Here is a 23,965-nt window from a genome sequence, read left to right as displayed (position 1 = left end):
TAAAAAAAATACTTTTTTGAAAATTAAGTTAAATTTTTTTTATTAAAAAAAATTTTTCGTTGACTAAAAAATATTTTTTATTAATTAATTTTTGTAATAACAAATAAATATAAATAAAATTTAAAAAATATTTTTTAAAAATAAATATGAACTAAAAGGTTTGCTTTTTTCGTTGCAATCCATGGAGGATGCATGATGGAAAGGTTACTTGGAGGATTCACAAGCAGAAAAAACATAACCAATGGCTCATGCAAAACATGTCTTCACCTTTTTATGGTTTTGTTTGATGCGGTGTACACTGTTAGTAGCGGAGGGCCTTGCTGCTTGTCCAAAGTGTTTCACAGATCAATGATCTGGACAAGTATTCACATGGTTTCTAGCTTCTTTTCAGTCTTGGTTTCCTTTCTAGATTTTTAACAGTAGGTTGCAAGTTGTTGGAAACTTTCAGCAACGCTGGACTCTTATCTTATGACTGGAAAGTTTATGGCCGTTCCGCTCTGTTCTTATTTGAGAGAATGAGAAAATAGAATTAACTCAGATTTCTAAGTCTTTACGCATAATCTTTTAGACTCCAAACTTCTACCAGCAAATGGCAAAAGGCCAGTGCCAAAAGGGAACGCGCCATGCCTCTGCAGATTGGTTTAAGAATATTCTCCTATGATAGCCATTCATTGGGCTACACATCTTCGTTATGGAAAGAACCTCTGGCTATTATATGGCTCTAGGCTATAGAAATAGTGGGGCAAGCACTTAGTAGTGGCAAATAAAGCATGATTACATATGTGGAATCCATTGTAAAGCATGCCTGTCTAAGAGTAGCAGGTTTTATAGGGCTTTTGTGTATCACACTAATTTAGCCACCTGAAACAAGAGTGTTGAATCACCCAAAATTCCTCTCATTTGATATAGATAGAAATCTCACCGAAAGCTATCTGACAACCGTGCTGATTAATTTAACCTTGCATCCGAGTATAGTTAGCTCAATTTTCCCTTTTGCTCAAAACATAGTAAGGCATGAGTTAGTCATAGTTTAATTGGAATATTCTGAAGTTGGTCATTTTGCTTGGTGGGGACTGCCAGGAATCTCATGTATAAACCATGAGGAAGGCATTTTTCCTACTTTCGGTCCTTTTCTTTTCGTTTTCACTTTCGCAGAGGATACACATATCTTGAGAAATGGTGTACTGCTAATATTTATTTTTTTATATCCTGTTCTTTTAGGGCTATAAGAACTCCTCTAACCTGCAGAGATACTCAGAAGGAGCTGAAACATGGAAGAAGGTGAAGAGGTCACTATTGCAGAAGATCAGAGGGTAGTGGACATTAGTCTTAAGGACCTTGCAAAGAAACTAGAGGAATTTGCCAAGGCCAGAGATTGGGAGAAGTACCATAGTCCAAGGAATCTTCTTCTTGCAATGGTAATGCCCTATCTTTCTTAAATTTGTTCAGAGTAATCATGTGGAGATCTTTTACGTATGTGCCATGCAATGTTTCTTCTTTGCTACATAGTTGAATGTCCCTGTGTATGGCAGTATGGCTCTCTCGATATGTTCGTTTGATCAATGTTTTCAATTTATTAAGATGATCAGTTGAATCTGGAGACAACTTTTCTTCTAGTTTAATCGTCTATGTCAAAGCCGAAACGTGACAAGTCACTGACGGGAAGGACATCATTAACCACGAAAAACTTTATTTTTTTGAGCAGGACGAAAGGATTCACAAATTGGTTGGGGATTTACTGTGTGAGATTTATTTTTTTTCCTGTCACAAACTGTGTTTTATTTCATAATTTCAGAAAGACGTTCCACAAAGACTGTTAACAGAACAAATATGAGGCTGAAGGAAGGAGGTTCCAATGGCTACTTGAGACGATTTCAGTCACCAATTTTATGGCAGAATAAGGTGTTGTGGGGGGGGTGGGGGGGTGGCGGTGGCGGGCAGAGGAATCCCTTCAGTCAAATTGCTCAAGTTTGGAATTGTACTTGAGGAATTTCTGAAGGTGCCCTTGTCTTTCCATCTGTGAAGCTTGAACCCCTGGCTAATAAAGGGTGTATAAATATGCTTCTTTATGTCTTGTAGCTGTGATGGTGACAATATACATGGGTTATTATTGGCTAAAATCTTCCCGATGATGGACTGAGTTTTTACACCATCTAATATTTGATTGATTCCCTTTTCCCCTCTGGTATTTGATGTGTAGGTTGGTGAGGTAGGAGAGCTATCGGAGATATTCCAGTGGAAAGGAGAGGTTGACAAGGGGTTGCCAAATTGGGAGGAATCCGACAAGGAGCATCTAGCAGAAGAGCTATCTGATGTCTTGCTCTACCTCATCAGGCTGGCTGATATTTGTGGGGTTGATCTTGGTGATGCTGCCACCAGAAAAATTGTAAAGAATGCTATCAAATACCCGCCCAAGGCCTGCTGAAATAGCAGTTTGATTTAACTCTGTAGTTTTGCTTTGTGAGCTTGAAACAAACATTTTGTTGGAATCCTTGTGGAGACTATGTTATAGACTTACCCTTTTTGTTTACTGTTTTGGGGATTGGATAGTTGATAGGCTGCAAAACACAATTGAGCTCCTGTGGCTTTGGGGGTCCGGTTTTGCTCCGTTTTTGGTGGCCTGGGTAATATCTGAAGTATTTATGCCTTTTGCTACAGCCACGCTTTTTTGCCAGGTTACCCGCCTGGTTTAATTGGAAGAATATCTTTGCTCTATCCAAAAATAAAATAAAATTATTTGTGTTTTATTTGGAGATAATTTATTCTTTTTCAGGCAAGGGTATAATTATGTTTTTAACCTTTTTAGTGCAGTAAAATAATTTAATTACTCTCCACATTAAAAATTTTAAAACCGGCTAAGAAGGTTGTTTTGGTCTTTTTCTTTTTTAAATACAATAAAATAGTAAATTAGCCCTTGGAATAAAAAAAATTAAGGCATGCATAAATGGTCATTTTGATCTTTTTAAATAAGTTTTTTTTTTTTGTGAAATCTAGGATCATCGAGAGCACTTTTATCTCTTAAGTTTACTAAATTAATTTTTGTTTTGTGAAATCTAGGATCATCGAGGACACTTTTATCTCTTAAGTTTACTAAATTAATTTTTTAATTTAAAAATATATTGATACGTGTGATGTATAATGTATTTCGAATGATACATATCATACCTCTCCATAACTAAAGTTGCCCTTCCACTTGTTATTAGATCCTTAGATCGACTATCGCATTCTATTCACATACCGATAGAAGTGGAGTAATTTGTTTTTTATTGGTATTTTTTTATTTTCTATTCTTTTCTCTCTTCTCCTAAAAAAAAGGTTTGTTCTTTTTTTATTATTTCCAATAAAATCCTTATTATTTGATTTCTATTTTTTTATAGGTTCTTTTATAAAATTTTATTTATTTTCAATTTTATTATTTAATCTCAAGTTATCATGTATTATTTCTTTCAATTTGATCCATATTTTTTTATTTTTAATTTTTTTACCTTTATTTTTTTTATAAAACTTTTATTGATTTTTAATTTTACTATGAAATCCAAATTAATGGTGTGTTATTTTTATATATATAATTTTATCATGATTCTTTTAATTTTTTTTATCCTTTTGTTAATGTTTTTTTTTTTCAATTTAACTTTCAATTTGAAAACTTATTGCTGCCTTTTAATTCATTTTTAATTTTTATTTTAACCCTTTTTTTATTTTGAATATTTTTGTATATTTTTTTAATGATTTCATTTTTCAAATTTTTATTTTTTTGGGATTGGATTTCTTGATTTTTTCAAATACAATATTTTTTATCTAATGACTCGAATCGCAAATTTAAAAAGTTAACAAGAGTTGATGTTCTTTTTTTATATATTGTTCTCTTTTTAAAAAAATCCTGAATAATGTGGTTTTGTGAGCTTTATTTTTTATTTGTTATCATATCATTAGATAAAAAATAACTTAAGAAAACAAAGATGTTAAATCTTGTGGAGACCATAATCTAGGTTACGAGTTTTGACCAACTAAATCTAGAAATCCAAATCAATTTAATATATTATTGTCTTAATATTAAAAAAAAAGTCATCTTAAAATGTTTTTTAGGGTCAAATTATATTCTTTATTGGTTATTCATATTGTTATTAAACTTATCAAATTAATTGAATAACATCTTACATGATTTTATTTGAAACACAAACAAGAAAAATAATTAAGTTGGGAGTTTTTAAAATTAACCTGCTATTTCAAATTTAATAATATTATAAAAAAAATCAAGGCTTGCATTTTGTTGAAAGTCTGACCTACTAAGCTTAGAAGTCCGAGTCAATTTAATATATCAATGTCTTGATATTAACAAGAAAAATATCATTTTAAAATATTTTTTAATATAAAACTATATTTTTTTATTGGTTATTCAGATTATTTTAAATTCATCAAGTTAACTAAATCATGTATAAATAATTTTTATATGATTTTATTCGAAATTCAAGTTAAATAAAAATTAAGTTAATTTTTTTAAAATTAACTTGTTATATTATATTAAGTTTGATAATAATATCATAAAAATCTTCTAAACTTAGATATTTATTTTAAAAAATTAATCTAATATCCAGTGTAGCCGGGCTAGGAAACCAGTCGAATACTTATGGCCAAAACTATTCAAGAACAATTTTTTGCAGTACAACCCAACCGGACCAAAATAATACAAATATTACAGGACCCTCTAAAGGGCTGGTTCAGCTACTGAGCTGATATTGCTCAAGCGGGTGTGGATAGCTTACTCCAAAGGTAACAGGCGAAAGACCTGGCTTCAGTTTTATATAATTTTTGTAAATTAATTTATTTTTTTTAATTTTTGACTCGCATAAAAGTTATATATATATATTTTTTGAAATTAATTTTCAAATTAAATTAAATATCTATTATAAAATCATGTTAAAATTTAGCTATGGATTCTAATTTATTTATTTCCCTTTTTCAAAAATATTTTCTTTTCTTAAAAGTCATTTCTTTTATTTTTCTTCATGTTGCTTTAAGTTTTTTTTTTTTTTTTTAAATACTCCTAGTAATAACACAAAATATCTAAATGATCAGATTGGAAGGTGTTCCCATGCCCGTGGATATCTCACAAGTCACAATGCAAGAACACTTGGCTAAGTTTGTATGATTATATCCTCTGACAAATAACAAAGAGCCAAGCAATCAGTATAGTTGCTAGGCTTTAATTCTATTAGGCCTGTCCTTGACGATGGTGAGTCATCTTCATCGGAGTTGATCAGCCGCTCCGAAGCCAGCAAACTTTTGAAAATAACACGCCTCGGTTTCGAAACGTGAAAGCGACCAACCGACTCCACCGAACTTTCTCCTCTTTTTTCCTTTATCTTCTAAAATATCAAAGGCGATCATCGCTTTATCAAATGATTCTACTATCAGATTCTGCGGCATCTCCTTTCCCTTAAAAATCAATTCCAACCCAATCCAGTCACACCTACATCTTTTCCCTTCCTGTTCTTGTACCGATACTGAAATTGCCGGTAGATCTGATTAAAATTCAAATCTTAGATTACTGCATATTTCTTCAATTTTTTATTCAGATTTCAAACTCTCTTTTCCTCTTCTTTTTTTGTACGAAAAGGTTGTTGCAGTGAAATAGACAATGGGGGCTGATGGTCTAGGAACTGTGTTTACACCATCATTGGAAGGAATGAAGCTCGTCAAATCTGATCACGGAGAAATGCTCACTAAACCTTTCTTGGATGTCTGCAAATTGATTTTGCCTGTTATCGGTCCGTTCTGCTTCTCTTCTCTTCAGTATGGTGGTTGCCCACCGCATTACCAAACTAAAAGCTTTAAGAGTCTGTTTGGCATTACTTTTTTTAAAAAAAAAATAACCCCTGACAAAAATAAGTTTAGATGGAAGTATATTATGCAAAAAAATGATTTACATCAACTCTTTTTACTCATAGAAAAATGATAAATATGTTTTTGTTAGAAATAATTTTTGACTTGTCATTTTGTAAGTTATGCCAAACGCCAAACAGGCACTTATATGAGATTCTTCACTGTAATGATTTTATTTTATTTTATTAGTCTTCTGGATTATCATATCTTCTTGCATTATTCAACTACTACTAGATGCTTGGTTGCAAATTGAACTCTTGTAGTACTTCTGATGACAGATAAGTTTGGAGCTGCCATGACCCTTCTAAAATCTGATATCGGTACGGTAAGGGATTATTTCTTCCTATCTGCTTACTTGCTTATATTACTTATGTTATCTGCACCTTTTTTTTATAACATTGCCCATGATGGGCATTTGAGTACTGTGCAGATGATACATTGTATTTTCTTTATCACGTTTGGAATGTGATTTGGCTTTTTTTCCTCGTCTAATATTGACTCTAGGTTTTTACTTGTAGAGATTGGAAAACAAGTATTTGTCTGATCCGTCTAAATACAACCACTTATACACTATGATTCAAGAGGAGGTTGATGCTAAAACAGCCAAAGGATCTTCCAGTTGTACCAATTGTCTTCTTTGGTTAACCAGGTACATGCTGCAGAACCTTGGAAACATATTTTGTTTTGTATCTTAGGTTGTGATTTGCATGCCATTTTGGTATGATGGAGAGATTGTTTTTCTTTAATTTTCCAGTGTGAGAAATTTTGGGCATGTTGATCATTGCAAAGTTTGGTGCAAGAGAGTTATTGAGGATAAAGATATTTTGAGGCTTTATTTATCTTATTTTATTCAAACCACGTCACATTAGATTTTTGAACATGTCCCAATGGAACAGCCTCAGTGCATAGTTTTCAAGTTATGAAAGGCATGCAAGATGAAACGCAGAACAAGTAATAGGATAAAAGCAGATAATTTTAGGCTTTGATTCTTCACTAGATAAGAATCTTGGCAAACTTGAAAAAAATCTTATTTACACTTTGTGACTGACAGTCATTGCCTATCCTCTTAAGATTAAGGAATTTACAATTTTATGCTCTAACGTGTTTTATCACTCTTGCATGTCCTTAGAGCAATGGATTTCCTTGTGCAACTGTTCCTGAATTTACTTGCACACCCAGATTGGACAATGTCACAAGCCTGTACAGATTCATATGGCAAGACACTGAAGAAATTTCATGGCTGGGTTGCTAGTTCATATTCTACTGTAATGTCTTTGATCTATTCAATTCAATCTAATATTTCGGTTATATTAGTGGAATTTGTATGCAATGTGTCTTGCTTCCCATTGAATCTCTGAATTAATTTGATGCTTTCAAATTGTGTTTTTGAAAATTATTCCATTCACGTCCCTGAGTTTTAGAAATTTTATGAATTCTTCCTGTAAATTTACTGTACTGCTTTCGTGTATTCTCTCATATCTTTAAACCTGGCTTCCTCCATTCTTCACTTTTCCCCCCTTCAGTTTATGTATTTAAGTGCAAACTCACATGAAGTCTGGTTGTATTGATGACAAGGATTTGATTAGAAAAAGGAATGGACTGCAGTAGCTATGCAAGGATACCGTAGTCCCCATACCGCAGAAGTTTAATCAATAAATGGGAATGCCATTTTACTCCCTCCAGCATTACTAGAATATTAACTATATGCTATGCATCATAGCTAAGACTAGTGCTGTGTTATCTGAATGACTTTTTGAGACTCCTTGGCGTATTTCATGCTGGATTACAGGTTGTCATAAAGCTTGTTCCAGACAGGAAGAAGTTCATGGAAGTAATTTCTGGCCCAGGCAATGTTGCTGCTGACATGGAGCAATTCTGTTCAACCTTTCCTCCATTTCTTGAAGAGAATCACAAGTTCCTGGTAAGGTGTTTCTGTAACTGAATTGCATGGTCAGTGATACCCAATATCTTTGTAACTGCTTAATCTAAGGATAGTATACTTCACATTTGACAATTTGGATCAAGGGGCCAAATTAAAATGCCAATAATGAAGTATGAAATGTCAACCAAATTTACTGTTTTTTTTTTCTTTGTGCGATATCCCAAATCTATGTCAGTGTCTGTTCCTTGCTTTCCTTTTCGTGCCTAAGTTGTAAGCTACAGCATTACCAGTATAATAAGAAAGGATGGCAAGTGGAATCAACTATGCTAGATTCCATATGTGGCATGTACTCAGCATAAAGGAACCTAATACACTCTGAAACTAGGGAATTTGGGAGGTTTGAAGGAAGGGCCAGAAAGTCTAGTGGGCTAGTGGAGATTTTTTTGTTGTAGGAGCAACATTGTTGTGTAATGTCACTTTATACTTGTTTTCTCACCAATTCTATTTTGTTGATGCAGGCTAGTGTTGGTCTGGATAATATGAAAGCTTTATAATTGAGGAGATCCTTCTGATGACTGGCAGTGGCTTTGGTTACCTTTTCTCCCGTTGATTTAGCTTCAAAAACTTTAGACGCTAGAGCTACTTCAAATTATACAGCTATTTACTCTTCCATTCAACTCTTCTGTTCAACATGTGTTATGATAACTTCAATTTTTTTATTTAGTCTTTGCTCTCTGGCGTTCTGTATGGTTGGGGAGCAGGTAGCGCGCACTGAGGAAGGCAGTGTTGCCCACCCTTGAGCATAGGTGAATTAAGTTGCCATTCTGCTCCATTCATTTAACGCTTGGAACCCCCAAGGTTGCGACAGCAATTCTGATAGCGGTTTCTTGTTTAGATACTAGAGCTGCATACAAGTGCACTTTCAAGAAATCATATTTTCTTGCAGCTTCTCCTAAGATTAGAAAAGTAGATGATAATGTTGTGAATAAACAGTATAATAACCTTTGAAGGGTATTTCTGCATGTAAATTAAAACATCCTAGGAGGCAGCAACTGAAGTTACAAATTTAGAGCAGGGTGCTCTAGAAGGAAGGCTACTCGTTGTCAAAATTGCAAGTGGGTTTGTAAAATCTTTTAATTTTTACAAGTTAACATGTATTTAATGTGTAAAATTGAACTAAAAACTTGGAAAACGGTAAAATTAGGTTTGATTCATTTAAAATTGGTAAAATCAAATCGAGTTTATGAGTTTATAAGATCTATTAAAATGCTATGTAAGATAAGTGCATTTAATGGTTTATGGTTTTATATGAATAATCAGTAGACTGGTAATGAGTTTCTTAGAAATCAGTTATCCTATTATTTTTAGCTTTCTATTTATTTTTTCTGATTTTTCCTTGTATTAAGAAGTTTTGTTTTTGTTTTGAGATATTTTATTTTTCCATGTCATTAACTTCTTCTTGATTCATATTATTTATTCCTTTTATTTTATTTAGTTCATTTATTTATTATAATATTATTTATTTTTTATCATATTTTAATGTAATTAAAGTTTTTCATCTAGGGTAGCATTACATTTTTAGAATTTGCTAGGGTACTATTACATTTACTATTTGTCTAAAATTATTAATATATAATTAGTTAAAGAAATTTGAATTTTATGATTTGATTTTACTTTTTTTATATTAAAAAGGTATTTTTAACAACATTTATGCTACTTGATAAAAACAAGGAAATAAACACTAGTTTTTTCAGGTATAATTACTACACAGGAGAGATATAGAAATGCAGGAGGAGAAAATAACATCTAGATTAATCAAAAATTGATAACAATTCTCTCATTTTTCAAAAAAAATTATTTCTTCAATTTCCATTTTTTTTATCTCTCGGTTTTATCTATATCTTATTATATTTTATTTATTTGGCAGTCACACTCTTGTCCTCCTATTTGAAAATGAAATTTGTCATTCATGAGCAGCAGGCCTCGTGTAATGATTTTTATATCCCATTAGTGGGACCTCCACTTCGAATGCCAACCCAGTCACCTGTTACCCGATAAGAAGATAAATAGCCGATGAGCCTCTGATGTGTCTGACCTGATTAGTTTGGTAAGTGTTCTAAAAGAGGTGTTCGTGATTTATATTTTCTTGGTTTATTTTGGATACTGCTAAATTTGCATGCTGATGTGTCATTAGAGAGGAGCAACAGAAGAAACCAGAAGTAAGAACCGTTTTTCCTAACCGTTTTTCCCGCGCTTTTATGAAAAGACAGGTAACGAAAAACACCCAAAGTTAGATGGCTCTGCCTTTCTGGATATTTGGCCTGGAAAATAGGCTATCTACTGGTTTTGATTGACAGAGGATGGGAAAGGAAAACGCGTCCTTGAAACGAAGATGATGTGTTAGACTACAAAATTTGGAGATTTTCCGGTTCATAGTATCCATCTTCTCTTCTTGATTGGAGACAAAGCCAGCAACCAAGAACTTACATCCATTAGGGTTGAGGGATGGCATCTTGTTCATGGAACCAAACTGTGTGTTCCTGGTCAGAGATTGTTTGATGTGCAATCACTGACATTGCAAGATCATGGCATTGTCTTGACTTCTTCGTTTTGTTTCTCCAAGGTGCGGTTTTCTCTATAGAATTTGCACATCCTTTGTTTCGATGGGAGTTTTCTTAATGTTTGTTCTTACTAAGTTGATTGCTCCAAGTTGTCGTGAGTTTGTTTTGTGATCCTTGGTGAGTTAATGGATTTGAATTTTCCATTGGTGATGATAATTGTTTTAGAATATATTAAATTATGGAAACAAATTTTACGGTGTTCAAAGAAAGATTTTTGAGATGTGCATAATTTATTTTCGATTAGCAAGGATATTTTTCTTAAATTTTGGTGCATTTTGATGGAATTTACTGGATATTGTGACAGGATAAGCGGAAAAATTTAAGAATTTTCTTCTGTCAGCTTTGCTGATACACACACACACTTGCTTTACTCCATTTTTCAAGTGCAGAAGCACCAATTCAACAAGCGCATCAACTTTGCAGGCGCGGCCAAATTAATTGCTTGGTTCGGCCAAAATGACAACCAAAGTGAAAGGTCTTTTGAGAGGTCTAAGATACATTTCACAAATATTTGGTACGTCTACTTTTTCACTCATAAAGAATATATTATTTCAGAACAAAAAATATTGAAGCTCAATGTTGCATTAATACTTATCAAGTATTCCAACAGTAGACTTGGCGGATATAAGCAGTAGTAGTATTGTACCATGTCTGTGGTCATCAATCTTTCTCCAATTTTGCAGATGAAAAGGAACAAGAAATGCAAATTGGATTTCCTACAGATGTAAAGCATGTTGCTCACATTGGATGCGATGGTCCATCTGAAATAAATGCACCTAGCTGGGTATGCCAAAAAGTTTCCTTTCCGTTGCCTCTGAAGATCGAAGTTATCCATGAAAACGATTTAGGTTGCTTAAGCTCCTATAGATAGGCACCCCCATTTCATGCTTCCTTTGGCTACACGCTGCCTAACATTATCAACTTATGTCCCTTTTCCTTCAGACATCAGTGAGCATGAGATCAAAATATGGGAAAGAAAAAGAAATGAAAACCTTAAATTTTACTTAGGTATTGCTTCTTGTCACTGCTCTAATAGGCTTTCTGATGAGAAATAATTCCTTGCGTGTGTAGATGAATGACTTTAACTCTCCTCCAGAACTTTTATGTATGACTTCAAATTCTAAAGAAGAAGTGAAGAGCCTTTCAACAGATCCACCCGCAGAAGGTTTGCCTTTTTCTAATGATCATGGATCAGTGTTTTTATGGATTAATATACGTGCAGGGTTTTACTGGATCATCTATTCAGCTGGGAAAAAATGTAGTTTGCTGATGTTGCTTTGCTTTAACAGACACAATTCAGACTGAAAAGCCGAGGCATAGGTCAAGGCGCTCATCAGGCAGTGCTAGCTCACTTCTAAATTCCCCAGACCGAAGGAGCACCGACTCATCAAGGAATTCCAGGCACCAAGCATCTAGCGGTGCGGGTTCACCTTTAAATTCCCCCCGCGGCACTGATGCGCCAAAGAGTTATAGGCGTCACCGCTCTTCTAACAAGTCAATGGACTCTCCAAAAGGAGAAACATCAGGGACCAACCGAATCTCAAGACGGCAAAAGAACTCAAGTCTTGGTGCTGAATCGCCTAATCATGACCAGCCCTCCATCCCAAAACATTCTCGTGCAAGAAAGTCCAAAGGATCGCCAGGCAGTGGGTCATCGAAATCAAAGGAAAAGAAGTCTTCAAAAGAAGCGGTTCCTTTCTCAGATCCTGGATCTGGGGGTTGTGAATCTATAAATGGAAGGAAGAACATTGCAAGCCAACTAAGCTCTGTTTTGGAAGCCTATGAAGAGGAGGGATGAAAGCAATGCAGTGATTTGTGTGTTAGAGATTTACTGTAATGTGTATTAAAGTGTTAACCATAATTCAATTTGTGTTTAATTTGCTTTTTAGTTCTCTTAATGTACGTACATGTTTATCTTGCATAGCCAAAAGTCAAAAGCTTGTGCTTCAGCTTTTCGGTAGCCTTTTTTACCCCATATTTTATTGACGACACGATGACCAGTCCAGAGCAGATTGACAACAGGAGTTTCTCCAGCATTGTTTTAAAATTCTCAAAACATATAAATGCTCCATCAATTTATCAAAAAAATAATTAAATAACATGACTCTTTCTTTTCTTTTTTCTTTCTTACAAAAGTGGAAGGGTTTTCCTTGCAGTATTAGACTCAGTGATTTATGGCATCATGTTACTACTGATACATACAAGACTCAGTGCCGTTCTTTTGCTTTGTTCTAGCTTACACCTCTATATAATGGCAATGTCAAAATTATGATTACTAAATAAGATTAGAAAGAAACTGATTTTTGTGAGAGAATTGCTTGCACTTCCAGTATAAGAAGCGCAAATATATTTAAGAAGTTGTTTAGAAGTACAATGGTGGTTGTTTTTTAAAAATGTTTTTTGATTAAAAATATATTAAAATAATTTTTTTAAAAATAAGTTATTTTTTATATTAATATACTAAAACGATCTAAAAACACAAAAAAAAAAAATTAAAGCAAATAAAAAAATAAAATAAAATTTTAATTTATTTTAAAATCATTTTGAAACATGAAAACAAAACTCGATTATGGACAAGGGTTCTAGCAATACAAGAAGGTGGTTGTTACTTCAGATTTCACTTTACAATAATTTTAATTTCGTTATCCACTTTAAAGAGTTGGATCCATTGTCAAATTTGCAGATTAAATGGAACTGGATAAGCAGAGGACCCTCTCTATGCAGAGATTATCAGCCGTGCGTGCCTTGACCGCGTTGGAACAATCAGATTTGAAGATGCAAATAATATGTAGAGACAAAATCTAACGCAGCATAAACAAAGAAGAGAAATGATTAGTCAAGCCATACCCAGACAGATAGCCAAATTCATTTATCGACAGTAAATTCACATTTAAAATCCAGAAAGAGTACATACGCATATATACTCAATGCATCAGATACACACCATGACAGCTAGCGCCTTCGAAGAGTGATGAAGGGAGTAGAGTTCAGGTGTGCAGCTAGTTTGGGAGATAAGTCAACAGCTTGATGTGACAAGCAAGGCATTGGGGTCTGTGGTAGTTTATTTTCCACCGGAGTCAATGGAAGAGGGGTTGCTGGGAGATGATTCGAACCTTGGGTTCCCTTGGCTGGTCGCAAGCAAGCCAAGTAGCCATAAGACTGGTCGTTGCAAATGGGGAGTTTGATGGCCTGTACCGTCGACTCTTTCTCTCTTGGAACTGGTGCTCCACTAGGATCCTGCACAAGTAAATTTATAGCGTTTCCATAAAAAAAAAAAAAAAAAACAGCAGCAAGCAAGCAAACTCAAAGAGGTTGGTTATCTATCTTGTTTTAAGGACTAGCTAAATGAAGATAACACCTTACCCCAAGCACAAGAAAAGTGAATGCTTGATTGTCTGCAGCAAGATAGATTTCAATCAGCTTTCGCAGGTCAGCAAGTGTCGCATCCTTCAAAACCTTAAGTGTAGTGATGAACTTCCCATTGTTTCCTTGAGAAGCTTCCCATTTCACATGCACTTCAATCTGTGTATCATTACTTCCTATTAAAGGGTTGTAATTCTCCTTTGAAGCTATCATATCAGACAGATTTTTCCCACACTCCATCACAGGCACATTTTTCTGTAGCGGTGGTGAGTTTTCCTTGTTTGAACTCGTGAGAGCAAAATCCTCGCCAACAGTCAAAATTGGAGGTGTTTGGGAATCAGTATCTGCAACCCTCTTTTTTGCAGATGTAGGAGTTCTGAATTGTTGACAAAGCTCTCTGTTGTTCCCACAAAGTGTAAATATGTTCTGGATTCTTAATAGTCTCGAAGAGGCTGGATCTTTCGAATTCTCATGCTCATTTACTGGCCCTGAAACTGAGTGCCTATCCTCTGACCCATCTTTGAGTGCCTCAAACATCAGAGGAGAAGACATCAAGGAGTCAGCACAGAAATTGATCGCCGGACTGGACACATCAACAATCCTCTTCACTTCTATTACTTCTTTCTCCACTTCTTCATCTTCCACTTTGTTTTCCTCCTCTTCTATCTCTTCTTCCTCAAACACAGTGCTAAGACACACTTTATCACCATATATTGGTGCAAATACTCCATGATCAACCACCTGATTCAAAGTACTTAAATGAGGATAACCAGACAAGCTTTGGATTCCAATGTTGCTAGATTGGTGAGCAGATGTGCCAGCCAATTTCACATCATGAACAAACGCTTCTTGATCACCCATGTCTAAATCCATCGATTTCACCATCCCAGGGTCCTCATCAGCATAAACCCCCATCAATCTTCTGGCAAAGCCACTGCCATCAATGTCCCTAGGACCATTCACAGCACTGTTTTCACCCTTTGAATGACATAGCTCAAACTCAATTTCTTCCAAGCGCCTTCTGAGCATCTCAAGTTCCTGCTGCTGTTGAAGTATCTTTTCTTCCATCCTCCTCCTCTCCAACTCAACAAACTCTTCAGCCATTCTTTGACACTCATCCAGCTTCTTTTCCAACTGAAGTTTCAGTTCTTCTGTACGCTCACTCACTTTTATGTTTATCTCCTCCTCACTTGCTGAAGACCCCTTCTCTTCAATAAGTGCTCTCAGTGCAGCAACTTCTTCTTCTTTCTTCATTAGCTGTTTGTGAGCTTCATTTCTCTCCTTTTCTCTAAGCTTGCTCTCCATTTGTAGTTTATAGATAAACTGGTCCATGGCTGCTATCCTTGATCCTAAGATGACAGCAGAAGAATCTCCAGCACCAACTTTATCCTTTATCGGCGTATGAGGGCCACGGACAATACATTTTGCTTTTGCTCCATATTCAAGCGTGCAGATTGTCTTGTGTATTTCTTTTGGGTCTGGGCTTGCACACAGAATCATCAAAATTTTTGACTTGTCATCTTCAAAAGAATCCTGAAAAACATGGAACCGGAAAACCTGATAAAGCAGAGTTCAAACAAGCTACACAAACTAACCTAGTTGTAATCAACATGAGTAGGGAGATTACTTGGAGCAGCATAGTCAACTTGCTATCTCTGAAAGGTACGTGAGAATCTCCATTAGCAATAGATTCAACCACTCTCTTCAATGCTATATTCCCTTGGTTGATCTTTGCTGTCTGTCATTTCACCAGAAGCACAAAATCAGTTTTCCTTTTCAATGCCAGCACGCAGAAAAGGGGGGCAAAATGGATCCCAAAATTTTACCTGCATTTTAGCTTCAAAACCACTTTGGCCTGCTTGGTCAATATTTTCTGACCCTGCCATATCCACAAGCATAAGCCGGCCACCTACGGTGGGAACATCAAGGATTATCTGTGCAAACAAGCCATTGAAAAGGCAGATCAATCTCAGTCAACAACAATAATTGCAGTAGTTTCACTTTTTGATCCAAGTCTGTTCTAAATGAGTCATACCATGCAATGACTCCTTGAACTTCGCTCATTGCAAAGCGTGCTCTTAATTATCCTTCGCTTCTCAACTTTCTGGATCTCTTTTGAAATCTTCCCAGCTTCATTTCCAGAAATAAAAGTTGCGTTTTTTGCCTTCTTTCCCATTACTTCAAGTCTTACCTGCAAATTATGATGACAACCTCATAATCCACTATAACATCTTGTCCACCGAGAACTGACATGGCATGGCGAACCCATAAAATGTCCTCATGGGAAATAAAAAAAAATGCATCCAGGTAATCATCAACGGAGAGATAAGCTAAGAAAATTGTTCAAATTAAAATTTCATAAACAACAAAAAATACAAGCACAAGAGAAGACTACATAACAGTTTAGCTGTCACAGGTACATATGCATTCTCTAGAACTAACTCCCGACTTATTCTGGTACCATAACAGAAAGAACAATTTCAAATATCTAGTTCTAGCACTCCCAACCCCACTTCTTCAGATTAAAGAAAGTTGCTTGAGTTTCACTTTGTTCACACACCAATTTCAGGAAAGGCACAAACAGAGAGGTGGTATGGGTACAGCAACAGAAAGAAGAAATTTAGTTATTCTTAATTTCTTATTATAAACTAAAAAATGAATCATAAAATTGAACAAAATTTTCATAAAAAAACAAAGAGCAATACTTAACAACGAACAAATTCTAAAAAAAGAGCAGTAGTGATATCAGAATGCCCTAATCATAACATAAACAGCAATATCTACTAAAAATAAGCAAATCAAAATCGAATTTTAATCAAACTTTTCGAATTTTAAACTTGTCGAAAAGTTTACCTTGGATCCACTGCCGCCCTTAGGCCACCCGATTCCAAGTCCACCCCCGCTATTAGTTGACAAAAGATCATAAATTTCTTCATTATAAATCTCTAGAACTGTAACTTGCACAAAAGTGCCAATTCGTATCTTCTCCCCATCACCCCCTTCACTTCTCTCTTCTCCTCCCCCTAAAATATCTTTCAGAGATCGATAAACAATGCCTGGTTGCTTCGAGCAGCCAAACATTGTATGACTTTTCCCAGAACCAGTTGGACCATACATCATTATCGTGCATTTTGCACCCAATTTAACCCCAGTAATCCTCGACTCCACGAACTTCTTGTAAAAGGAATCGAGGTCTTCTTCTTCAGAAAAAGAGACCCCATCAAGGCTAAAGTCTCGGTACCCAATGTCTGCACGGAGACGAAGAGTTTGATTGTCGGGGTTTACTTGCAAGATGGAATTGGGTTTCTCTTTTTTGTCAGGATAATCTCGTATTCTGCTAATTACTTCGATCGGGTGGTCTTGAGGGGTTTCTTTAACGGTGGAGTTAGGGTTTGGAGATGGATTAAGACTTGGGGTTCTTGTGGAAGAGAAATTTAACCTATGTTTTGATTGCAGTGTCTTTAAGAGGTGTGGATGATTCGCTTTAGAAGAAGAAGAAGAGGGTGTAGGGGCCATTGTGTTTGCTTTCAGAATTTTCAAGACTCTGTTTTTGAAGAATATGGATTTTTGAGTTGTTTTTTGTAGGGTTAGTGAAAGAATTCAAGAACGACTGAATTATTGCGAGATTTAAGGGACTTTCTCAAGGGAAAGACAAGAAATTTAAGGTCTGTTGATGGTTTTTCCTGGGTCTTTCTTTCTTTCCTTGTAGAGTTCAAGACTGCAACTGTGAAAAAAAAACTCAGTTTTCAGAGAGATAAAAGATTGATTTTTGATCTGGAAGATAGAGAGATGGGAGAGAAAGGGAGCTAAAGAAGAGTTGGAAAGAGAGAAAATAGCAGTAGAAATTGGAAATTGAAATTAGGGTTTCTCAAGTTTGAAATTGAATATAGCCGTTATGGTTTCTAACGTCTATTTCTGCGAGGGAGGGACGCTTCCCTTCTCTTCTCTGTGATGATTTGATGGTGGTCCTGGTGGTATTATTTATTTATTTATTTATAGTAAGGACTTTAAAATAAAAAAATAAAAAAATAAAAGCCAATTGAGAGGCATGATGAGCCCGTGCCAAAAAACAAATAGGCAATCACATTTTTATTCCCGTGTTTGTTTTGGTTATTGGTCCCTATATCTTAAACTTGATCAATTTGCACCAGCACAAACTAAATGTTTGTCAATCGACACCCCAATCAATAGCTGATTTGCATTTCTTTTTTCTAGTAGGGATCGAATTAAATTTTTTTATAAAAATTCCCTCCTTTTTGCATTGATATTGCTCACCATCGGCTCACCATCAATCCATCCACCAGATTATCCCCAGTAACCACACAAATCCTTCAAAAAACGTGAATTAGATTGGGGCTAATTGATCATGTTGTTGCTTTTTGGGAAAATAAATAAATATTTTTCAGTTTAGGATTTTTATTTTTCTATTCAATATTATTAAGATTTTCCATTTTTCATATTTGAAGGGAATAGTATTTTTATTTTTATTTTTTATTTAGTATTAATATGATTTTCTAATTTTCTTCTATATAAATAGTTTTACAGGTAAAATTTTAATAAATACAAAATAAATATTTATAATATCTCATCGTAATTGTGTTATTAGTTTGAAGATTTTAACTTGCAACAATCTCGAACGAGCGAGAAAGAATTCACGAGAGTACAAAAACTCGAAGCTCGCTTCGATCTCCTCTTGTGACACGAGTGTCAGCATCAAGGTAGGTAACCTCAAATTCGCCACTTCCAGTGTTAGATGGGGGCCTTAATGCATCTGGAATTCGAGGTACTTCTAAGGGTGGAAGTTGTGACAAATTCCCGGTTGTCTTAACAGTTGTTTTCTCGAATGTTATTTTAATCTTTGCCGATCCTGTTCTCCACACAAGCAGAGGCATCCATCTTATGTCACGAAATAATAGCAGTAAAGAGAGTAACAACCAAATAGAGAAGGGAGAAGAGAGCGAGAGGCCAACCTATGAGTTCGAATTTGTGGGCCAATGTGGCAGTCACTTCAACAGGTTGTAGGGGCCATGGAGCTCCTAGTTCAAGTTCTACGATGTTGTCAAAATCTTTGCTTAGGACATCGATTCTTTGGAAGACCTAATTAAGAAGCCAAAATAAATTTAGGGCAGATTATATCTTGTAAGCGTAGCTTGCACATCCAAGAAAGCACGAGTCCAAATGATTTTGACACGTCTACTTGCCGCCCATGACACGCGGTATCACAATATTGTTACTTTAGACCAAACAATTGTAGACGAGGCCTTCACACACAAAAAAATATCATTTTGATGGGCGTTCACAACATGCAAGAACGCCTGTCATGTGGCAGGAGATCTACAAACTACTCCAGTTAAGGTGCTTGAAGGACTGCACCTTGATCTAGCTTTCACAGAATGGTAACATCAAACATTGACCAGCAAACCGAGGTGAAAAGCAGATCAATAGGTAGTGTTCAAAATACACACCTGACCTAGAGTTATGGGGAGCAGCCTTCCAGTGGGAGGTCCAGGACGACTTCCACCTAGGGTGCGAGATGAGAATGCACTGCTATAAATAAGCTTCCATCTCCCTTGCAGCTTATCGATATCCTTTGAGAGATCGACTAGTCCTCCTGCAGCTTCAAGATCCTTGGCAGCTGCATCTGCCTTCTGTTGATCATCTTCGCCTGCAGCAAGACCTCTGTTCAGGCCAGAAACAACACTCTGCATTCAATCAAACATAAGTGCCAAGGTTAGAATATTCATGAAAAATTGAATATGCACCCTAGAAGGAAGAAAATAAGCTTGGTGTGTCAGTATTGGCATTCGTGTACCAAAAGAAAGGGATCCAAGATTTTGCCTATGTTTCTGGTGTTTTGAAATGAGTCCATAAATTAAAATAAATGTCACGTGAACTTATTCAAAAAAATGCATTCAAATCATAAAGAGTGTGAAAACTAATGTACGAGATTCTAGGAATTAAACATCACATCAATTATTCCTCCACGTGACCATAAGAAAAATATTATGGAAATCATCCAATATTATAACAGACTCTCTTAGAAGCTCCTAACAGAACACAAGGAGGCCTCGTTTCCCTGTCAAGTGTCTCTAACTGCACTCATCTAAGTCAAAAGCACCATCATTCTTCCCCTAAAACCGTCCAATTGCAAGAGAAACATGCTGATGCACATGCTTTGTGGAAGACCTCCTGCTAAAACTTCCATTCTATAGCCTTCGCGTCACAAATGACAAAAGCGTAGATACTTTACATTTCAATCTAGAGAGAACCGAGGTAAGCTCTATTATATTATATAGAAAAATGAACATTGCATGTTTTCCTCGTGGTTTCTCTATCATATAACAAAGCATGTCATTGATGGTTAATCATTCTATTATGATTTACTGATACTGTTACTATCATAAAAATTACATCATTTTTTACCTCCCAAAAACAATATTTAATGAAATTTTTATGCCAAGAATACACAGATTAAGTACCCAACAGATGAAGAAAGGAATGATAACCATATTTGCATCCGCTTTTCCAAGCACAGCCACCCCGTAGTTGAACAAAAGATCAGCATTTATTAATTGCCTAACACGGTTAATAACCAAGTTTTGCTTTAACCACGTCTCAATTAACCATTATGAGAGTTATGCACTAATGTTTTTCGATCAAAACCTAAACAACATACATTTTACTACAAGAACAATACATTCATAGGGAATGCACCATGCATCTAAAATTGAAATTAGTGAACCTAATTAAGTGGAACAATACAAAAGAAAGGTGGTGAAAAAAATTACAACTGAACAAACATATGCATCTAAATTTACAGCTGTGAGAATTAAGTGGAAGTTTTAAAATTAATCATGTTTTCCCTTGACTCCACCTCCTAGGAAAATATTTTTGACATCATTTTATACTAGAAATATTACTTCAGATTTAAAAAAAAAAAAACAGGCATTCCTCATAATATGTTTCCTTAGCATTTCAAACCCACTCTTCCATGAAAGCACTGTCATCGTTCTCTAAGAATCAAGTCTGCACATGTGAAAGTTCCAGTTTTTGTGATTCTTTTAACTTCAGAAGAGACTTGTTTAAGAACTTTTCTTTTTCTAACTCATTTTTGCAGAGTAGGCCACTCATTTGTGTACTTGTATTCTTAATTTATAGAGAACAGCGATAGCAATTTCCATTCAGAAAGGAAGCGAGCATTAACAGTTCTCCTGGAGGTAGAAAGTTTGATTATATCATATGCTATTGATTGTGAGGTGTGACTAGCTACTAAATACAACACAATAATATGACTTTCCACTACCAGAAACAAAAGGATTGATAGATGCCAAGAATATTTTATATTATCCAATATACAGAAGAAGCAGGCATGAGTCCACATATTTGTTGCCACTTCCCTCGACACGACCACCATCTATACAACTAAAACCCATACTAAGCGTTCACATACATTTCAGTCAGAAAAAAATTACAATTCCTGTTCTATCTCATTTACACCATGAAAGTACAAGTGAGGTTATGCTTGTATGTTCTAGATTCCTGAGAGAACAAAGGTAGCAAAATACATACATGGTGGATGTAATTGTTACTGGTTCTTGTGGTAGGAAGTCAATTTAATCAAACACCACTGACTGTGATGTGGTCCTAATTACAGAAATGTACACAATCCTATCAATTTAAACCACCAAGAACGCATTAAACACCGATCAATAAGCATCGCCCCCACTTCCCTCGTCACAGTTACTTGTACAGCTAAACACAAAACTAACCATATTAAGCACGCATCCATGATTTGATTGTGACTGAAGAATTGGCCTTGCTGTTAACGAGGTTTGTTCCTTTCATTGACTTTCTGGTTTCAAGTCTAAGGGCAGCACATAGACCAATATGAAGGGTGCATTTTTAAAATGTCCTTGAAGGGTGACTTAGTCTCGGTCAAAGCGTAAGATGCTAAAAAGATAGCCATTATCTATCGAACAAAAAAAGCGAGAGAATTTAACCTATGTTCCCCAAGAAAAAAAAAATCAACAGCAAGCTTTCACTCACCCCAGGACCAGTACAGAGCATCTGAATCTAAAAATTAAAGAACCCAATTAAGTATAAAGCCATAGATACCGAAGAGCAAGTAATTGAACCATAATCAAGATCACTAACATCGACGTTGGCCATTAACTATTAGTCACATAAGATTGAAACCACGAAAACAAGAAGCACCCAGTTGGCAGAATCGAGTAGGTAACTAGATAAAAAAAAAAAAAAGTAAATTACAATTACCAGCAATTTGAGTTTCAGTGAAGCAATGGGTTCAGATTTTCCCTCTTCATATGACGAAGACGGAGGTGGGTCCAGAACATTAATTTCATCAAGAGCTGACCTCAACACAACATTTCTCTGTCGATGGCGTGTATAAGAACTGTCACGTCCAGTTCGAGTTTCATGGGGACTTGGTGAAGTTCTTTGTACAGTGCGAACTTTGCTGGGAAGTTTACATCTTGCAGCAGGAGGAGAAGGAGAGAGAGAAAATACTGGAGGGTGAAGTGGAGAGCTTACAGATGCCATGGGTTTTTTCTCTATTGGATGCTATAAGGCTTTCTTCTTATATAGCTCTAAATAAATAAGTGGGAATTTTTGTGGCCAGGGGAAGGAGATTTTGTTTTTCTTTTTTCTTTTTTTCCTTGTGCTTTTTCATACTTTGTAGAAGTAAATTTGGTGCTTTTATATGCACCATTTTTCTAACCTAGTGTCTATATTTTTATGTTTTCTATTTTAGTGCCTACACTCTATTTTTTAATTAGATGTCTCTGTATTTATCTTTCTGTTTAAGAATCTATTATATTATATTGCTATTAATGTGGTTATTGGGAAGATATGTGTAATCTTTATTATGGAATTAAAAAATTAAAATTAAATTTTGAAAATAAAACAAAATGAGAAGGAATAAAGATGTAAACTTGTATTGGGAGGAAAATTTCTCACCCAGCTTCTCCTCCTAAAACATGACATCAATTTATTTCATCTTTTTATTTTTTTATTGTGTTTTATGATTATGTGATAACCCATGAAAAGAAGAAAGGTGTGGAATTTTCCTACTATGGGAGGATTTACTTCTTTATTGCTAGATATTTCTTTTCTTTTCTTTTCGAATCTTAATTGCCGTTTTTTCCTCTTTGTTTTTCTTGTTTATGAATAATGAATTCCATACAAGGATAATTTGTTTATTTAATGGACACGTCATCAACAGTTTAACGAGCTCTAGAAAAGACAATTGAAAAAAATAGAGAGGTAATTGCTTGAAGAGAAAAATAAAAATTAAGACATTTAATGAAAAAAAGATAATTACAAAATCCCTCGTATCGGTTTGGTCTGAATTTCAGTTTTCCTTTGTATTTTTATAAAATGCATTTCTCACCGTGTAGTTTACATGTTTAATAATAGATTATATCATCAATATTGTATTTTATTTAAATCTTTTGTTTGGCCCGTGATGTAATGCTTAATTTATGAAAGTATAAGGAGAAAATAAAATTCAAATTAAATTATAAAAGAGTTTTGTAATTATTTCTAAAAAATAAACATGCAAGTAAAAAAAAATAGAGATATGGAATCCTTTTGATGTAATTTTATTTTAAGAAAACATCGAGTTTTTTTTTTAATGCATTATAGTTACAAGATTCAACTTGAAAGTCCACCTAGTTTAGGACCCGAGCTGTTAGAGCTCTATACATGGGGACATGCTAATAAAAACACATTGTGTAGAATTTGACAGCAATAAACAACAACACCTTTGCATAGGTAAAGACGAATTCAGCAAGCAACGTGTGATAGTCTATGTGAGTTTTTGAACTTGCGACTTGGCATAAACATGAGGGCTTAGATAATGGACCTTCTAAGTCTGCAGCTGACGCAATAAAAACTAGCAGCTTGGACTGCCATGTAAATAGCCAAAACGTGAGTGAAGTGACAACATTATGGGAACAAAACATGGGTGAAGTGATAGCATAATGGGGGTAGAACGTGGGAATATAACTAGGATGCTCTCCAAGCTCCTGAGATCATGGGATTATGAAAGGTAACTGCCTCATCAATTGCTAGAAAAATAGGCCACTAAGATCATAAAGATCATGGGAAGAAAATGCCTTACTATATACTAAAAAATAGGGGATCATGGGTGAGTTTTGCAGTTCACATATTTGTCTATAAATAGGTTGCAAAGCCT

General features: G+C 35.1%; 5 protein-coding genes across 15 annotated transcripts; 3 read left to right on the top strand and 2 right to left on the bottom strand.

Annotated features, from left to right (window-relative positions):
* The first annotated feature begins 858 nt into the window (after nucleotides 1-858).
* LOC105129433 (dCTP pyrophosphatase 1-like) lies at nucleotides 859-2,530 on the top strand. 2 transcript variants are annotated; one of them, XM_011031503.1, is made up of 3 exons: nucleotides 859-1,049; nucleotides 1,212-1,418; nucleotides 2,201-2,530. In XM_011031503.1, the coding sequence occupies exons 2-3, from the start codon at nucleotides 1,272-1,274 to the stop codon at nucleotides 2,423-2,425; spliced, it is 372 nt and encodes a 123-aa protein (XP_011029805.1). In that variant the 5' UTR covers nucleotides 859-1,049; nucleotides 1,212-1,271; the 3' UTR covers nucleotides 2,426-2,530. The 2 variants fall into 2 exon arrangements, with proteins under 2 accessions (XP_011029805.1, XP_011029804.1); XM_011031502.1 differs by lacking the exon at nucleotides 859-1,049 and having other exon boundaries at nucleotides 1,105-1,418.
* Nucleotides 2,531-5,227: 2,697 nt separating this feature from the next.
* Nucleotides 5,228-8,493, top strand: LOC105129431 (pleckstrin homology domain-containing family A member 8-like). The gene is made up of 7 exons (XM_011031492.1): nucleotides 5,228-5,516; nucleotides 5,618-5,768; nucleotides 6,162-6,208; nucleotides 6,402-6,532; nucleotides 7,013-7,148; nucleotides 7,673-7,804; nucleotides 8,284-8,493. Exons 2-7 carry the CDS (start codon nucleotides 5,639-5,641, stop codon nucleotides 8,317-8,319), a joined length of 612 nt encoding a protein of 203 aa, XP_011029794.1. The 5' UTR covers nucleotides 5,228-5,516; nucleotides 5,618-5,638; the 3' UTR covers nucleotides 8,320-8,493.
* Nucleotides 8,494-8,519: 26 nt separating this feature from the next.
* LOC105129432 (CRIB domain-containing protein RIC7-like) lies at nucleotides 8,520-12,194 on the top strand. 9 transcript variants are annotated; one of them, XM_011031500.1, is made up of 7 exons: nucleotides 9,783-9,872; nucleotides 9,960-10,035; nucleotides 10,123-10,388; nucleotides 10,691-10,900; nucleotides 11,070-11,170; nucleotides 11,458-11,551; nucleotides 11,676-12,194. In XM_011031500.1, the coding sequence occupies exons 4-7, from the start codon at nucleotides 10,843-10,845 to the stop codon at nucleotides 12,182-12,184; spliced, it is 762 nt and encodes a 253-aa protein (XP_011029802.1). In that variant the 5' UTR covers nucleotides 9,783-9,872; nucleotides 9,960-10,035; nucleotides 10,123-10,388; nucleotides 10,691-10,842; the 3' UTR covers nucleotides 12,185-12,194. The 9 variants fall into 9 exon arrangements, with proteins under 9 accessions (XP_011029796.1, XP_011029802.1, XP_011029798.1 ...); XM_011031494.1 differs by lacking the exon at nucleotides 9,783-9,872 and adding an exon at nucleotides 8,520-8,571 and having other exon boundaries at nucleotides 9,960-10,388; XM_011031496.1 differs by lacking the exon at nucleotides 9,960-10,035 and having other exon boundaries at nucleotides 10,036-10,388.
* Nucleotides 12,195-13,198: 1,004 nt separating this feature from the next.
* LOC105129429 (kinesin-II 95 kDa subunit-like) lies at nucleotides 13,199-17,472 on the bottom strand. The gene is made up of 6 exons (XM_011031489.1): nucleotides 16,603-17,472; nucleotides 15,785-15,940; nucleotides 15,576-15,683; nucleotides 15,377-15,487; nucleotides 13,750-15,282; nucleotides 13,199-13,623 (listed from the first exon to the last, which is right to left on the bottom strand). The coding sequence occupies exons 1-6, from the start codon at nucleotides 17,263-17,265 to the stop codon at nucleotides 13,339-13,341; spliced, it is 2,856 nt and encodes a 951-aa protein (XP_011029791.1). The 5' UTR covers nucleotides 17,266-17,472; the 3' UTR covers nucleotides 13,199-13,338.
* LOC105129430 (probable plastid-lipid-associated protein 6, chloroplastic) lies at nucleotides 13,835-22,360 on the bottom strand. Of its 2 annotated transcripts, XM_011031491.1 has the most exons (6): nucleotides 22,024-22,360; nucleotides 19,215-19,451; nucleotides 18,720-18,846; nucleotides 18,391-18,616; nucleotides 17,467-17,472; nucleotides 13,835-13,849 (listed from the first exon to the last, which is right to left on the bottom strand). In XM_011031491.1, exons 1-4 carry the CDS (start codon nucleotides 22,306-22,308, stop codon nucleotides 18,402-18,404), a joined length of 864 nt encoding a protein of 287 aa, XP_011029793.1. In that variant the 5' UTR covers nucleotides 22,309-22,360; the 3' UTR covers nucleotides 13,835-13,849; nucleotides 17,467-17,472; nucleotides 18,391-18,401. The 2 variants fall into 2 exon arrangements, with proteins under 2 accessions (XP_011029793.1, XP_011029792.1); XM_011031490.1 differs by lacking the exons at nucleotides 13,835-13,849; nucleotides 17,467-17,472 and having other exon boundaries at nucleotides 18,225-18,616; nucleotides 22,024-22,356.
* Between the last annotated feature and the right edge of the window lie 1,605 nt (nucleotides 22,361-23,965).

This window comes from Populus euphratica, unplaced genomic scaffold, assembly GCF_000495115.2.
Source record: "Populus euphratica unplaced genomic scaffold, PopEup_1.0 scaffold18.1, whole genome shotgun sequence".
NCBI classification, from domain to species: domain Eukaryota; kingdom Viridiplantae; phylum Streptophyta; class Magnoliopsida; order Malpighiales; family Salicaceae; genus Populus; species Populus euphratica.
Note: the sequence above shows the minus strand (reverse complement) of the source record. Positions and strands in the feature narration are given on the sequence as shown.